The 15,418-nt window shown below is 50.5% G+C and overlaps 1 protein-coding gene across 1 annotated transcript in view; it reads left to right on the forward strand.

Moving 5' to 3' along the window:
* The first annotated feature begins 1,583 nt into the window (after nucleotides 1-1,583).
* Nucleotides 1,584-15,418, forward strand: part of LOC140212165 (SH2 domain-containing adapter protein F-like) — a 263,486-nt gene continuing 249,651 nt past the window's right edge. Inside the window, 2 exon segments of the mRNA XM_072282800.1 lie at nucleotides 1,584-1,910; nucleotides 1,913-1,962. Of these exon segments, the coding sequence (XP_072138901.1) occupies nucleotides 1,622-1,910; nucleotides 1,913-1,962 (339 nt within the window). The 5' untranslated portion in view covers nucleotides 1,584-1,621.

Consider the following 15,418-nt stretch of genomic DNA (forward strand, 5'->3'; position numbering starts at 1 on the left):
TCTCCCTTACTCCCTTCCCTCCCTCTCTCCCTTCCTCCCTTCCCTCTCTCCCTTCCTCCCTTCCCTCCCTCCCTCTCTCCCCTCCCCCTCCTTCCCCTCTCCCCTCCTTCCCCTCTCCCCTCTTCCCCTCTCCCCTCCTTCCCCTCTTCCCTCCCCCTCTTTCCCCTCCCCCTCTTTCCCCTCCCCTCTCCCCTCTCCCCCTCCAGCCTCCCCATCGCCTCTCCTCACCTTCCCCATCCCCTTCCCTCCCCCTCCCCCTCACTCCCCCTCCCCACGTGTCCTTCCCTCTCCCCCTCCCTTTCCCTCCCCACGTGTCCTTCCCTCTCTCCCTCCCCCTCCCCACGTGTCCTTCCCTCTCCCCCTCCCTTTCCCTCCCTCTCCCCCTCCCATTTCCTCCCCTACCCCACCCCATCACCTTCCCCCACCTCCCATCCCCTCACCTTCCCTCCCCTCCCCTCCTCCTCCCTCCTCCTCTCTCTCCCCCTCCTTCCCCTCCCCTCCCCTCTCTCCCTTCCTCCCTTCCCTCCCAACTCCCCTCCCCCTCCTTCCCCTCTTCCCTTCCCCTCCTCCCTCCCCCTCCTTCCCCTCTCCCCCTCCTCCCCTCCCCCTCCTTCCCCTCTCCCCCCTTCCCCCCTTCCCCCCTCCCCCTTCCCCTTCCCCCTCTCCCCCCTTCCCCTTCCCCCTCTCCCCCTTCCCCCTCTCCCCTCCCCCCTCTCCCCCTTCCCCCTCTCCCCTCCCCCTTCCCCCTCTCCCCTCCCCCCTCCTTCCCCCTCTCCCCTCCCCCCTCCTTCCCCCTCTCCCCTCCCCTCTCCTTCCCCCCTCCCTCCCCCCTCTCCCCTCCCCCCTCCTTCCCCTTCTCCCCTCCCCCCTCCTTCCCCCTCTCCCCTCCCCCTCCTTCCCCCTCTCCCCTCCCCCTCCTTCCCCCTCTCCCTTCCCTCTCCCCTCCAAATCTTCCCAATCCCTCTGCTTTCCTTCCTCATCCCTCCACTTCCCTTCCCTTCCCTTCCCCATCCCTCCAATTTCCTTCCCCATCCCTCTATTTCTCCCTCCATAACCTCCACTTCCTTCCCCATCCCTCCACTTCCTCTATCCCGCTAGTTCCCTTCATTCCTCCACTTCCCCTCCCTCACTCCATTTCTCTCTCCATAACCTCCACTTCACTTCCCCATCCATCGACTTTTTCCTCCAGCCCTCCATCCTTTCTCTTCCCTCTATCCCTCCACTTCGCTCTATCCCGCTAGTTCCCTTCATCCCTCCACTTCCTCCTCCATCCCTCCTCCCCTATCCCTCATTGCCCTCCCCATCCCTCATTGCCTTCCCCATCCCTCACTTCCCTCCCCATCCCTCACTTCCCTCCCCATCCCTCACTTCCCTCCCCATCCCTCATTTCCTTCCCCATCCCTCACTGCCCTCTCCATCTCTCATTTCCCTCCCCATCCCTCACTGCCCTCCCCATCCCTCACTGCCCTCCCCATCCCTCAGTCGGCTGTAAGGAGCCGCTCGGCCTGCAGGCGGCGCCGGCGGCCCCGCTGCTCCCGCCGCCCGTGTGCGAGGATCGGCGGCGCCAGTCGGCGGAGGCTCCGACGGGACCGGCCGGGCAGAGCGATGCGCGGCTGCAGCGATGGCCAAATGGTTCAAGGAGCACTTGATCTTCAAGAGCAACAAGGGTCCTCCGCAGCCCCCCAAACCCGACTACCGACTGCGCTCGGCCGGGCAGCCCGACATCCTGGCCGCTTACAAGCTGCAGAAAGAGCGGGACTTCGAGGACCCTTACACCGGCTCCCGGGGCTGCGGCGCTCCGGCTCCGGGCTGCGGTGCCAGCTCTTGCCCGCTACCCAACCCCGTCAAGAAAGGCGCCGCCGAGGTCAGGTACATCTCGCCGAAACACCGGCTCATCAAAGTAGAAAACCCGAGAAAAACTGCGGTAAATCGCCCGGATCCCCCGAGGATCAACAGGGCAAGGTGAGTGACCGAGACCCCGAAACGTCCCGCTCTTCAGCCCGCACTCCAGGCAGCGCCGGGGCTCTCGGCACACTTCGCCTTTCGGCAGATAAACATCGGGATTTCACACTTTTCCGCTTAAAGAATAGCACTTTCAAGACGCAGAGTGTTTACTGCGAAGTAGTTACTTTGTTTCTTAAAATATCTTCCTGGAAAGATATTTTCAGATACAAAGTAGCTCCGCAAAATAAGCCCGCTGTGTTTTGAAGGATACTTTGTTGCTGATGAGGTTGTTATGTTTCTGTGACTCAGCGGGTGCCTCTTTCTCTTCAGAATTAGCTTGCGAATTGACACCTTGGTTTCTTAAGCTTTGATTTTTTAAGCTTAGATTTTTCGGTTGGAGTTTCAAATGCTCGCTCAGATCCCAGAGACTGACCGAGGGAGGGATTCCCTGATTCGGAGAAGACATCCTGTGCTGCTGTTTGCTCCGACTGGGGGAATTCTGAGGTCTTGATTAGCATTTCTTTTTTTATATAAAAACGGGGTGTTTTATAATGACTTCTTTGCTTGTGTGATGTTGCTTGTGTATGAATTAGTTGCAAAGTTACCTACATCACAGCAATGGCGGTAATGCGTTTTGGCATGATGAGAAAGGCGCTACAGAAACGTACGTCTTCGGGTGAAATAAAGGTTCCTGTTCGCTTCTCGCTTTTTAAACGTTATTTTGATTCACTTCACCTGGAAAGAGGAGTTAATAGACACAGGAGATTCTGCAGATGCTGGAAGTCCAGAGCAACAAACACAAAATTGCTGGAGGAGCTCAGGTCAGGCAACATCTATGGCAGAGAATAAACAGTCGATGTTCTGCTCAAGAGGAATTAATAGTCTGCCCCACCCCCTCTCTTCACTTCTTCCTTCACAAAGTTCAAAGTAAATCTTTCTCCCTCCCCTACACATACACCCACTCTCTCTTGTACAATACATATATACACACACCCATATAAACACTCACACTCACTCCCGTACTAACACTCACACTTCCACACACTCCTCAGAGTTCCAGGTTAACCATGTCAGGGGAAGGGGCCACATTCTGAGACAGAGGGTCTCTGGGGAGGGCTGATGGTTGCAGTGTCACCAATTTAATATTGTCACTGCGAGTGAAGGGGGTGGGGAGTTTGGCGGCATTCCTTTTGACAGATAAGATGGATTGCGGCCGACGCTGAGAGGTCTGAAATAGATTTCACCGCACCTAAGGAAGAGGGGAGAAAAGTAAACGATAGAGAGTGTGAATGAGGTACTGGTTTACAGAGTGGGTTCAGATTCATCTGTTTATCGCATGCACTTTGAGACATACAGTGAAATGTGCCATTTGGATTAACAGCCAGCACAACCTGAGGATGTGGTGGCTGCAAGTAACACACACAAAATGCTGAAGGAACTCGGCATATCAGACAACATCTGTGGAGAGGAATAAAGAGAATGTTTCTGGCTTCATCCCACTTCCTTTCCAGTCGTGGTGAAGGGTCTTGGCCTGAAACTGTGACTGTCTATTCCCCTCTGTAGATGCTGCCTGACCTGCTGAGCTCCTTTGTGTGTTACTCTGGATTTCCAGCATCTGCAGAATCGCTTGTGTTTGTGTTGGTGGCAGGAGCAGCCACTCAGTGGGTCAAGTAGGAACACAATCTAGATGGGCTGAATGGACTTGAATAATAAATTTACCTTTTATGTAATACTTTGTTATTTCAAAGATAACATTCATTGTGAAATCGGTAGGTGTCTTCATCTTCATTTGTTTTATATCATAAGATCAATACACTGAGTTCTTGTGAATCTGTGTGTGTGTGTATTAGAAAGCCTATTCAAATGGGGAGTGCATCCACAAATGAGCTAGTATTTGCTTTACATGATGCCTGTTTGGCACAAGGGATTCTGTACATGCTGAAAGTCCAGAGCAACACACACACACACACACACACACACACACCGCACACACACACACACACACACACACACACACCGCACGCGCGTGCACACACACACACACACCGCACACACACACACACACACACCGCACACACACACACACACCGCACGCGCGTGCACACACACACACACACACACACACACACACACACACACACCGCACACACACACACACACACACACCGCACGCGCGTGCACACACACACACACACCGCACACACACACACACACACACCGCACACACACACACACACCGCACGCGCGTGCACACACACACACACACACACACACACACACACACACACACCGCACACACACACACCGCACGCGCGTACACACACACACACACACACACACACCGCACACACACACACACACACACCGCGCGCGCACACACACACACACACACACACACCGCACGCGCGTGCACACACACACACACACACACACCCACACCGCGCGCGCGCACACACACACACCGCGCACACACACACACCCACCCACACCGCGCGCGCGCGCACACACACACACACACCGCACGCGCGCGCGCGCACACACACACACACACACACACACACACACACACACACACACACACACACACACACCGCGTGCACACACACACACACACACACCGCGTGCACACACACACACACACCGCACGCGCGCACACACACACACACACACACACACCACACACACAATGCTGGAGATGTTGCCTGACCTGCTTATGAAGGGGAATGAACTGCTGGCATTTTGGGCGGAGACCCTTTATCAGCATCTGACTCAGTCTGAAGCTTTGACTGTCTCTTCCCCTCCATAGATGCTGCCTGACCTGCTGACTTTCTCCTGCATCATTTTGCGTGTGATCGGTTATGGGGGGCGGGGGGTGAATGAACGTGGCGAGTGGCTTCATTACAGGGGAATAAGTCCTGATGAAGGGTCACAAACCAGAAATGTGGGCTGTCCATTTCCCTCTACAGAAGTGGCTTGGCTCACTGCGTATTTTGTCTTCCTCCTGAATCCAGCTTCAGTCTCTTACATCTCCATGAGGCAGTGATATTCGGGAGTCAGTGGGAGGGGGTGTTGTCAATAGCAGTGATATTCGGGAGTCAGTGGGAGGGGGTGATGTCATTCAGTGGTGATGTGAACAGCAGTGATATTTGGGAGTCAGTGGGAGGGGGTGTTGTCAATAGCAGTGATATTCGGGAGTCAGTGGGAGGGGGTGATGTCATTCAGTGGTGATGTCGATGGCAGTGATAATAGTGAGTGGTGATGTCGAAGGCAGTGATATTAAGGAGTGGTGATGTCAATGGCAGTGATATTAGGGAGTGGTGTCAATGGGGGGGGAAGATGTCACACAGGAGGTTGTAGGGTAAACGTGCCTCATCCTTGGCACCCCCTCCCTCAATGACAGTTGATTACCAGTGCTTCTCTCCTCAAGATCACCCCCAAACCAGAACCTTTCTGTTTGTGACTGCAATCTTCAGTAAAGCTTTTGGTATGATGAGGTCTCCGGAGTAATACCTTCTCAAATAGACCAGTCCCTATCAAGAGAGCACTGCGCACAATTAAACTCTCTGTCGAAGCAGTGCTGATGATCCCCCACAAGCCCTGTTAACTGCGGCAATTAACCACCGTCCCTCACTCTTGGAGGAGGTTTCTGCCTTCCCCTCAGTGGTCAGTGCCAAGCTCTTGTCTTAAGCCACTGTGTTTTTTCCCTAAGCCTGCAGTGGTGCTCCTGGGGATTATTGTGCTTTTGTTTAAAGGTCGATTGTAAAGTCAGTTTTATGGGATCATATATAATGGACAGCCGCTCGCAGACTGGCGCACTTTTGCTATTGTATTTAACGTAGGGCGATGGCATTGTGATCGTTAATCCTGTGGCGTGGAGCTTACTATCAGCTGTGGGAAGGCAGAGAGCAGTTACACAATAATGTGTGTCTGAGAGTGAATACATGCATCTGATGGACTGGCTAGGCATGAGTGTATCTGTATGTAGCACTATGCTACATTACCAGCGAGGATGGGTTGGTCACTGTACAAGATTAGGGTACGGTACTAGTGAAGAAATTTGTAACACTGGGGCACAGTACCTGTGGGATAGGTATAACACTGGGGTACAGTACTGATGGGGATAAGTCTGTCACTGTATAACACTGGGGTACAGTACCAGTGGGGATGGGTCTGTCACTGTATAACACCAGGGTACGGTACCAGTGGGGATGGCTCTGTCACTGTATAACACTGGGTACAGTACCGGTGGGGATGGGTCTGTCACTGTAAAACACTGGGGTATAGTACCGGTGGGGACAGGTCTGTCACTGTATAACGCCAGGTACAGTACCGGTGGGGACGGGTCTGTCACTGTATAACACCGGGGTACGGTACCGGTGGGGATGGGTCTGTCACTGTATAACACTGGGGTACGGTACAGGTGGGGATGGGTTTGTCACTGTATAACACCGGGTACAGTACCGGTGGGGAAGGGTCTGTCACTGTATAACACCGGGGTATAGTACCGGTGGGGATGGGTCTGTCACTGTATAACACTGGGGTATAGTACCGGTGGGGATGGGTCTGTCACTGTATAACACGGTATAGTCCCGGTGGGGACGGGCCTGTCACTGTATAACACCGGGGTACGGTACCGGTGGGGATGGGTCTGTCACTGTATAAAACTGGGGTACGGTACCGGTGGGGATGGGTTTGTCACTGTATAACACCGGGTACAGTACCGGTGGGGACGGGCCTGTCACTGTATAACACTGGGGTATAGTACCGGTGGGGACGGGTCTGTCACTGTATAACAGGGTATATTCCTGGTGGGGATGGGTCTGTCACTGTATAACACTGGGTACAGTACCGGTGGGGCCGGTCTGTCACTGTATAACACTGGGGTATAGTACCAGTGGGGACGGGTCTGTCACTGTATAACGCTGGGGTACGGTACCAGTGGGGACGGGTCTGTCACTGTATAACACCGGGGTACGGTACCGGTGCAGACGGGTCTGTCACTGTATAACACTGGGGTGTGGTACTGGTGGGGAAGGGTCAGTCACTGTATAACACTGGGGTACAGTACCGGTGGGGACGGGTCCGTCACTGTATAACACCAGGTACAGTACCGGTGGGGACGGATCTGTCACTGTATAACACCGGGGTATGGTACCGGTGGGGATGGGTCTGTCACTGTATAACACTGGGGTACGGTACCGGTGGGGATGGGTTTGTCACTGTATAACACCGGGTACAGTACCGGTGGGGAAGGGTCTGTCACTGTATAACACTGGGGTACGGTACCGGTGGGGATGGGTTTGTCACTGTATAACACCGGGTACAGTACCGGTGGGGATGGGTCTGTAACTGTATAACACCAGGTACAGTACCAGTGGGGACGGGTCTGTCACTGTATAACACTGGGTACAGTACCGGTGGGGACGGGTCTGTCACTGTATAACACCGGGGTATAGTACCAGTGGGGACGGGTCTGTCACTGTATAACACCGGGGTATGGTACCAGTGGGGACGGGTCTGTCACTGTATAACACTGGGGTATAGTACCGGTGGGGTCGGGTCTGTCACTGTATAACACCGGGGTACAGTACCGGTGGGGATGGGTCTGTCACTGTATAACGCTTGGGTACAGTACCGGTGGGGACAGGTATGTCACTGTATAACGCTGGGGTGCAGTACTGCTGCGGACAGGTCTGTCACTGTATAACACTGGGGTACAGTACCAGTGGGGAAGGGTCTGTCACTGTATAACACCAGGGTACGGTACCGGTGGGGACGGGTCTGTCACTGTGTAACACCAGGGCATGGTACCGGTGGGGACGGGTCTGTCACTGTATAACGCTGGGGTACAGTACCGGTGCGGATGGGTCTGTCACTGTATAACACCAGGGTACAGTACCGGTGCGGATGGGTCTGTCACTGTATAACACCAGGGTACAGTACCGGTGGGGATGGGTCTGTCACTGTATAACGCTGGGGTACAGTACCGGTGGGGACAGGTCTGTCAGTGTATAACTCTGGGGTACAGTACCGATGGGGACGGGTCTGTCAGTGTATAACTCTGGGGTATGGTACCGGTGGGGAAGGGTCTGTCACTGTATAATGCTGGGGTACAGTACCGGTGCAGACGGGTCTGTCACTGTATAACACCAGGGTACAGTACCGGTGGGGACGGGTCTGTCACTGTATAATGCTGGGGTACAGTAGCGGTGGGGACAGGTCTGTCAGTGTATAACTCTGGGGTACAGTACCGATGGGGACGGGTCTGTCAGTGTATAACTCTGGGGTACAGTACCGATGGGGACAGGTCTGTCAGTGTATAACTCTGGGGTATGGTACCGGTGGGGAAGGGTCTGTCACTGTATAATGCTGGGGTACAGTACCGGTGCGGACGGGTCTGTCACTGTATAACACCAGGATACAGTACCGGTGGGGACGGGTCTGTCAGTGTATAACTCCGGGGTACGGTACCGATGGGGACAGGTCTGCCATTGGTATTGAAAGGAGCAGGTTGGAGTGATGAATTGAAAGCGTCTGACTAAACGATGGCAATAAAATGCTGGCCTTTATTAGCTACCTGCAGTGTGACGAGCTGGTGCATTTCCTACTCCAGCTCTAATCCTCTCTCTCGTTCCTACCCTGGGATGTGGTTATGATTCGATGCTGAAATCTTCCCGTTTAACATCATTACATTATTTATATCATTTTAAATAGCCTTTTAACTTATGCAGTGGAGATGTTTGACATACAGATGTGTTGATTTGGTGAGGGGGCGGGAACGTGGGACTTGTGCTAACGGGCTCTAGGTGAAGCACTTCAAACCCGGAGCTCCTTGCCAAAGGGTTGTCCAGTGATCTTTCCCATTCTGTCTCATGCTCAGCGAATCTTTAAGGAAGAGCTTCAGATGGCACTGTAAGGGATTCTTTCCTGCCTGTTGTTGAAGTCTCCGGCCAGAGCAGAGTGAGCCTGTGAGAGTTTGAACAAGTGTCTGTCCGCTCTCCGTATCCTCTTCTGACTGGGCCCACCTCCATCCACGCCCTCGTTGTCTCCGCACTTCACAACTCCTGCATATTCCCGATGGGCATCTTCTCCTGAGTTCAGCAGGATGGGGGTGAATCTCACTGAAATCACCTGAATACTGAAAGGCCTGACCACTGGGGGTGGGGTCTCTGTATCTGTACTCTATGCACTTCAGAAGGATGAGGCTGGAGATTCTCATTAAAACGTATTGCATACTGAAAGTCCTGGATAGAGTGGATGTGGAGAGGATGTTTCCGTCAATGGGGGAGTCTAGCATCAGAGGGCACAGCCCCAGAATAGAGGGATATCCCTTTAGAACAGAGATGAGGAGGAGTTTTTTAGCTAGAGGATGGTGAATCTGGAATTCATTGCCACAGATGGCTGTGGAGGCCAGGTTATTTAAAGTAGAGATTAGTGAGGGGTTTTAAGGGTTACAAGGAGACGGCAGGAGAATTTCAGTCATGATTGCCTGATTCTGCTCCTCTATTTCGTGGCCTTATTGTACCCTCTAAACGAGGCATCCAAAACTCGTGCACCTGAGCTCTTTTTAATCCAACTTCACCCCTACCTTCCCAGCCTGCTTCCTAGGTGAGCAGTGGTGCAATCTGTTTAAAAAAACATCTCACCTTCTCACCTTTGATTTCAAAACTCCCCCCCGCAGCCACCACCTTCTCCAGTTTCAATCCCTGTGCTCTTCGTTCCAAGACTTTTCTCTGTTCCAGAATAATTTCTCCACGACTGGTGTTACCTTTTCCGTTGCCTGGGCCCTGAGTTTGAAATTCCCTCCCTAAACCTCTGTGTGCTACTCTCCCCCGTCATTAACATGACTTTTAAAGCCTTTCTTTTTATCAGCCTGCCTTGTCCATGCCTAACATTGAGCATCCGTCTATAATCCCGATCAAATTCCGATTCACATGTACACTGAAACATAGAGGGAAATGCGTTGTTTGTCTTAAACAACCAACACAACCGAAGGATGTGCTGGGGGCAGCCCACAAGTGTGGCCACACATTCTCATGCCTATAACAGAATGCCTACAATGTTCGGCTGAACAACACAGAGCATAGCAAGTAACAAAACAACAGCAAAACAAGCCCCCTCCTCCCTCCCGCCCACCCACCCGCGTACACACACACACACACACACACACACCCCTGCACACACATGTACACACACACACACATCCCTGCACACACGTATATACACACACACACACACACACACACACACACACACACACACACACCACACACACACACACACACACAGTCCTCCAACCCCTGGGCAGACAGTTTGAGGCCTCCAGCCTCCGGTGGATTTGCAGATCGCAGACACTGGGCTCAACTTCCCCAGTGCACACAGAGGCCAGGGCTCCAGACATTGCGTTTGACTTCCGAACTTTCAGTCAAACTTGAGGCTTTGATCTTCCATTGCCAGCACTTGTCTGTAGCCTTTCAGGTTCAAGTGATTGTCTAGATTTTAATGTCGTGAGAGTTTCTGTTGTCATCACTCTCTCAGTGTGTCCCAGATTCCAACCACCCTGGGTGTAAGGATACTTCCCTCAAACCCTTCTAAACCTTCTGTCTTTGTTCCTGTGTTTTCTTATTTTGTACGTTTCTATTATGCAGAAGCTTTTAAAATCATTCTGTCTATGTCCCTCTGCTGTTGTACAGCTCAGTCAGCAACACCCCACCCCCCAGAACCCTCTCCAGTACAATCACTGTTTTCTTCCCGCAGTATCATCAGGTTTAGTGCAATAATTTGTCTTCTGCTTTGTAAAAGGTTTAAAAATAATAACTTCTCTTAACTAGTATAAGATACAATAGTTTAAGAATAAAATGCTATCCTCATTGTCCAATACCCCAGGAGGGTAGAGGGAGCTTCACTCTGTGTCTGACCCCATGAATGTGTGATGGGACAGTGTAGAGGGAGCTTCACTCTGTGTCTGACCCCATGAGTGTGTGATGGGACAGTGTAGAGGGAGCCTCACTCTGTGTCTGACCCAGGGAGTGTGTGATGGGACAGTGTAGAGGAAGCTTCACTCTGTGTCTGACCCCGAGAGTGTGTGATGGGACAGTGTAGAGGGAGCTTCACTCTGTGTCTGACCCCGAGAGTGTGTGATGGGACAGTGTAGAGGGAGCTTCACTGTGTGTCCGGCTGCATGGATGTGTGATGGGACAGTATAGCGGGAACTTCACCCCTAAAGTTGCAGGATATAGAACATTACAGCGCAGTACAGGCCCTTTGGTCCATGATGTTATGACAACCTTTTAACCTACTTGAAGATCAATATAACCCTTCCCTCTCACATGGACTTCCATTGTCCTTTCATCCATGTTCCTAAGAGTGTCCTAAATGTCCCTTATGTATCTGCCTCTACCACCTCCCATGGCAGTGTGTTCCATGCACCCACCACTCTCTGTGTATAATAAAACAGCGACCTGTGACATCCCCCAATCACTTAAAACTTTGCCCCCTGGCATTAGCCACTTCCGCCCCGTGAAAATGTCTTAGACTGTCCACTTCGTCTCTGCCTCTGTCAAGTCAGCACTCATCCGCCTGCGTTCCGAAGAGAGAAGCTCTGCTTCACTCAACCTATCCTCATAAGACATGCTCTGTAATCCAGAGAGAGAAAGAAGGAAAATTCAGAGAAGACAGATGGAAGGTCTGTGTTAGAGGACAAGAGCTTGGATGGTGGAAAAGAGAGGTAGTGGCGATGGGAACAAATGAGGCATAAATAGGATCTTTACCTGCCTGAAGGAGCACACTTCCAACAACTGCGTTATGCTATGGGATTTATATTAAAGCTGTACAAAATATTGGTTAGGCCAAATTTGGAGTATTGTGTGTAATTCTGTCACCTACCTACAAGAAAGCTATGAATAAGATTGAAAGAGGGCAGAGGAAATTTACACAGATGCTGACAGGACTTGAGTTACAGGAAAGGTTGACTAGGTTAAAACATTATTTCCTAATGTGTAGGAGAACGATGGGAGATTTGATAGAGGTATGGGAAAAATGATGAGGGATATAGATCGGGTGAATGCAAGCAAGCTTTTTCCACTGAGCTTGGGTGAGACTAGAACTAGAGATCATAGATTAGGAGTGAAAGGTGAAATGTTTGAAGGGAACCTGAGGGAGAACGAGTTCACTCAGAGGGTGGTGCGTGGGTGAAATGAGCTGCCAGCGGAAGTGGTGGATGCAGGTTTGATTGCAAGCTTGGATAAGTACACGGCTGGGAGGAATGTGGAGGGTTATGATCCAGGTGTGGGTCGAAGGGACTAGACAGAATTACAGCTTGACACAGACTAAATGGGCTGAATGACTTGTTTTTGTGCTGTAGCTCTCTGATTCTGTGGCTGGATAACACTCAATGCCCTCCTGAAAGCTGCCCTGAGCGCATCTTTCCAAGGGCACTAGGAGGGACGTAATACCTATAGGAATGTAATATGCACAGTGATTTCAGGATGCCAAGGGTTAAACTGCAAGAAGCTACTCAAGCTTGCCTTATTGTTTTGGTTGGTGGGTGATTGAGTGGGCCCTTTTAATACATTTAAGGAAACTGATAGGTGGGGGGGGGGTTGCAATCTCTGCTGGTCTCGGAGTCTGGGGCCACGGTGTCTGGGATGTACATGGTGCTGGAAATCAGTGCCAGGTGAGGGGTATTGTGGTAAGCTGAGTTATTGCAGGGGATAGAAAAGAGGTCGCTACATGTAGCTGGGAGATGGTTTAGCCATGATCTTGCGGAATGGCAGAGTATCCCCGAGAGGCTGAATAGCGCCCCTTGTCGACGTTGATGGGATTTATTGAAATATCAAATTAATTGAATCGGAAGTCTGGAAGTGGTGGCCCATTGGCTAGAGCCCAAGACTGCGGGTCTGCTAGGGTCATCAAAGGCCCAATGTCCGTGTCCAAATCCAAGTCCACTGGCGGCCAAGGAAGCCAAACTGACTTGGGGTTAGAGGATTGTGTGTCTGCGTGGGACGGACGGAGGAAAGGGGATTGTTTTGCTGTTGTTGTTTCATTGCTTGTTGTGTTCTGTGTTGTTCTACCAAGCACACCGGGCATGCGTGGCGACCTTGTGGGCTGCCCCCAGTACATTCTCTGGTGCGATGGCTGTTAACACAAAACAACGCATTTCACTCTATGTTTTGATGTACACACGATAAGTAAGCTTAAGTATTGAATCTCGAATATCCTCCATCCGGAACGTACATTCATCTTAACTGTATCAAACAGAGTAAGGACACTGAATAACTGTTGCAAGTCAGTGGCGAGGTTTAACAACTGGTTCTGCTGATATAATTGCCAAACGTGTACCTTCCTTACTGATGTCCAATTGCTTTTTGCTCAGGAGAATTGTCTTTACCATAATTGTAAAAAGCAGAGTCGCCCTTCAAAGCCACATCCTTGCTGAGTCCTAAGCAGCTGTTTGATGATGGCTGATTGGATTGGACAGTGTTATATCGTACATTGGACATGTTCATGGGCTCCAATTAACGTAAAGCCCTGGCTAATTGACCTGTCGGGCTCTGTAACATTCATCACTGGGTCATCAGCTGCTCCAGAGCAGCCCCTGAATTCTCATCATGGGGAGAATCTAGGGGCATTGAGGCCAGTTTCTGTTTTGAAATGTATTAAAAAAACATGATCAACCTGATGTAGGGAAAACTAACTACAAATTCTCCCGGGCATTTTTCAAACTGGTAATAATAATAATAATCAAATGTTTCACATTATTCATTAATGACCAGGTGCAGTATATATTCCATTAGTTAATTATGGGGAGTGTTAGGGTGATTATTCAATGAAATGAAAGAATTATTGTTCGTGTTCGTATGGTGCCTGGAAAAGGCAGTGTCAGTCATTAAGAACCCCATCATCCAGGGACACGCCCTCTACTCCTTGCGACCATCGGCGAGGAAATGCAGGAGCTTGAAGAGATGCACTCAACGTTTCAGACACAACTGCTTCCACTCCGCCATCAGATTTCTGAACCGTCCAAGAACACCACCACTAGTTTTACTCTCTTTTTGCACTACTTATTGCATTCAATGGCTTAATTAAATTCTTTTCTTCTTGTACTTTATAGTATTTTTTATGAATTGCACTGTACAGTAGTCACAAAATGACAAATTTCACGACAAATGTCAGTGATATTAAACCTGATTCTGAGTGTTACAGTACCAATTACTATAGAAAACAAATGTTTCCAACTTATGAAAACAAGAATCATCTCGCAAACGGATTTCAGGGACAGAACCCAGGGGCTGCCTGTACTCAGAAGATCAGGCTGCATCTGAATCTGAATCAGGTTTAATATCACTGGTATATGTTGTGAAATTTGTTTTGGAGTAGGAGTACATTGCAATGCATAATAGAAAATCAATAAATTAGAGTAAGAATTATGTTTATTAATTAAGTAGTGCAAAAAGAAGGCGAAAAAATAGAGGTAGTATACATGGGTTCATTGTCCATTCAGAAATGTGATGTCAGGGAAGAAGAAGCTGTCCCTGAAACGTTGAGTGTGTGTCTTCAGGCTACTGCATCTCCTCCCTGATGGTGGCAATGAGAATAGGACGTGTCCTGCATGGTGGGGGATAGGGGTCTTTCATGATGGATGCCGCCTTTTTGAGGCATCGCCCTTTGAAGATGTCCTCGATGCTGGGGAGGCTAGTGCCCATGATGGAGTTGGCTGAGTTTACAACTTTCTTCAGCTTTTTCTGACCCTGTGCAGTAGCCCCTCTCTACCCGACAGATGCAGCCATTTAGAATGCTCTCTACAGTACATCTGTGGAAATTTGTGAGAGTCTTTGGTGTCATACCAAGTCTCCTCAAACGAATGAATTATAGACGCTGTCGTGCCTTCTTGTAATTGCATCGATATGTTGGGCCTGGGATAGATCCTCAGAGGTGTTGACACCCAGGAACTTGAAACTGTTCACCCTTTCCACTGCTGATTCCTTAATGTGGATTGGTGTGCGTTCCCTTGACTTCCCTTTCCTGAATTCCGTGGTTAATTCCTTGGTCCTACTGATTTTGAATGCAAGAATTTTGTTGTGACACCACTCAACCAGCAGGTCTCTCTCACTCTTGTATGCCTCTTTGTCGCCATCTGAAAGTCTGCCTACAATACTTGTGTCATCAGTAAATTTATAGACGATATTTGAGCTGTGCCTAGCCACATAGTTGTGGATGTAGACAGAGAGTAGAGCAGTGGGCTAAGCACAAATCCTTGAGGTGTGCCTGTGTTGATTGTCAGTGAGGAGGAGATGCTTTTTGTGATCTGCACTGACTGGTGAGTAAGTCGGGAATCTGTGTAGAGAGATACAGCGTTAATATTTCAGTTCTATAATCTGAAAGGTGCTGCCTGACCTGCTGAGTATTGCTAGCACTTTCTGTCTTTATTTCAGATTTCCTGCATCTGCCATGTTTGATTACTTTTCTGATCTGG

This window comes from Mobula birostris, chromosome 18 (genome assembly GCF_030028105.1).
Source record: "Mobula birostris isolate sMobBir1 chromosome 18, sMobBir1.hap1, whole genome shotgun sequence".
Classification (NCBI taxonomy): domain Eukaryota; kingdom Metazoa; phylum Chordata; class Chondrichthyes; order Myliobatiformes; family Myliobatidae; genus Mobula; species Mobula birostris.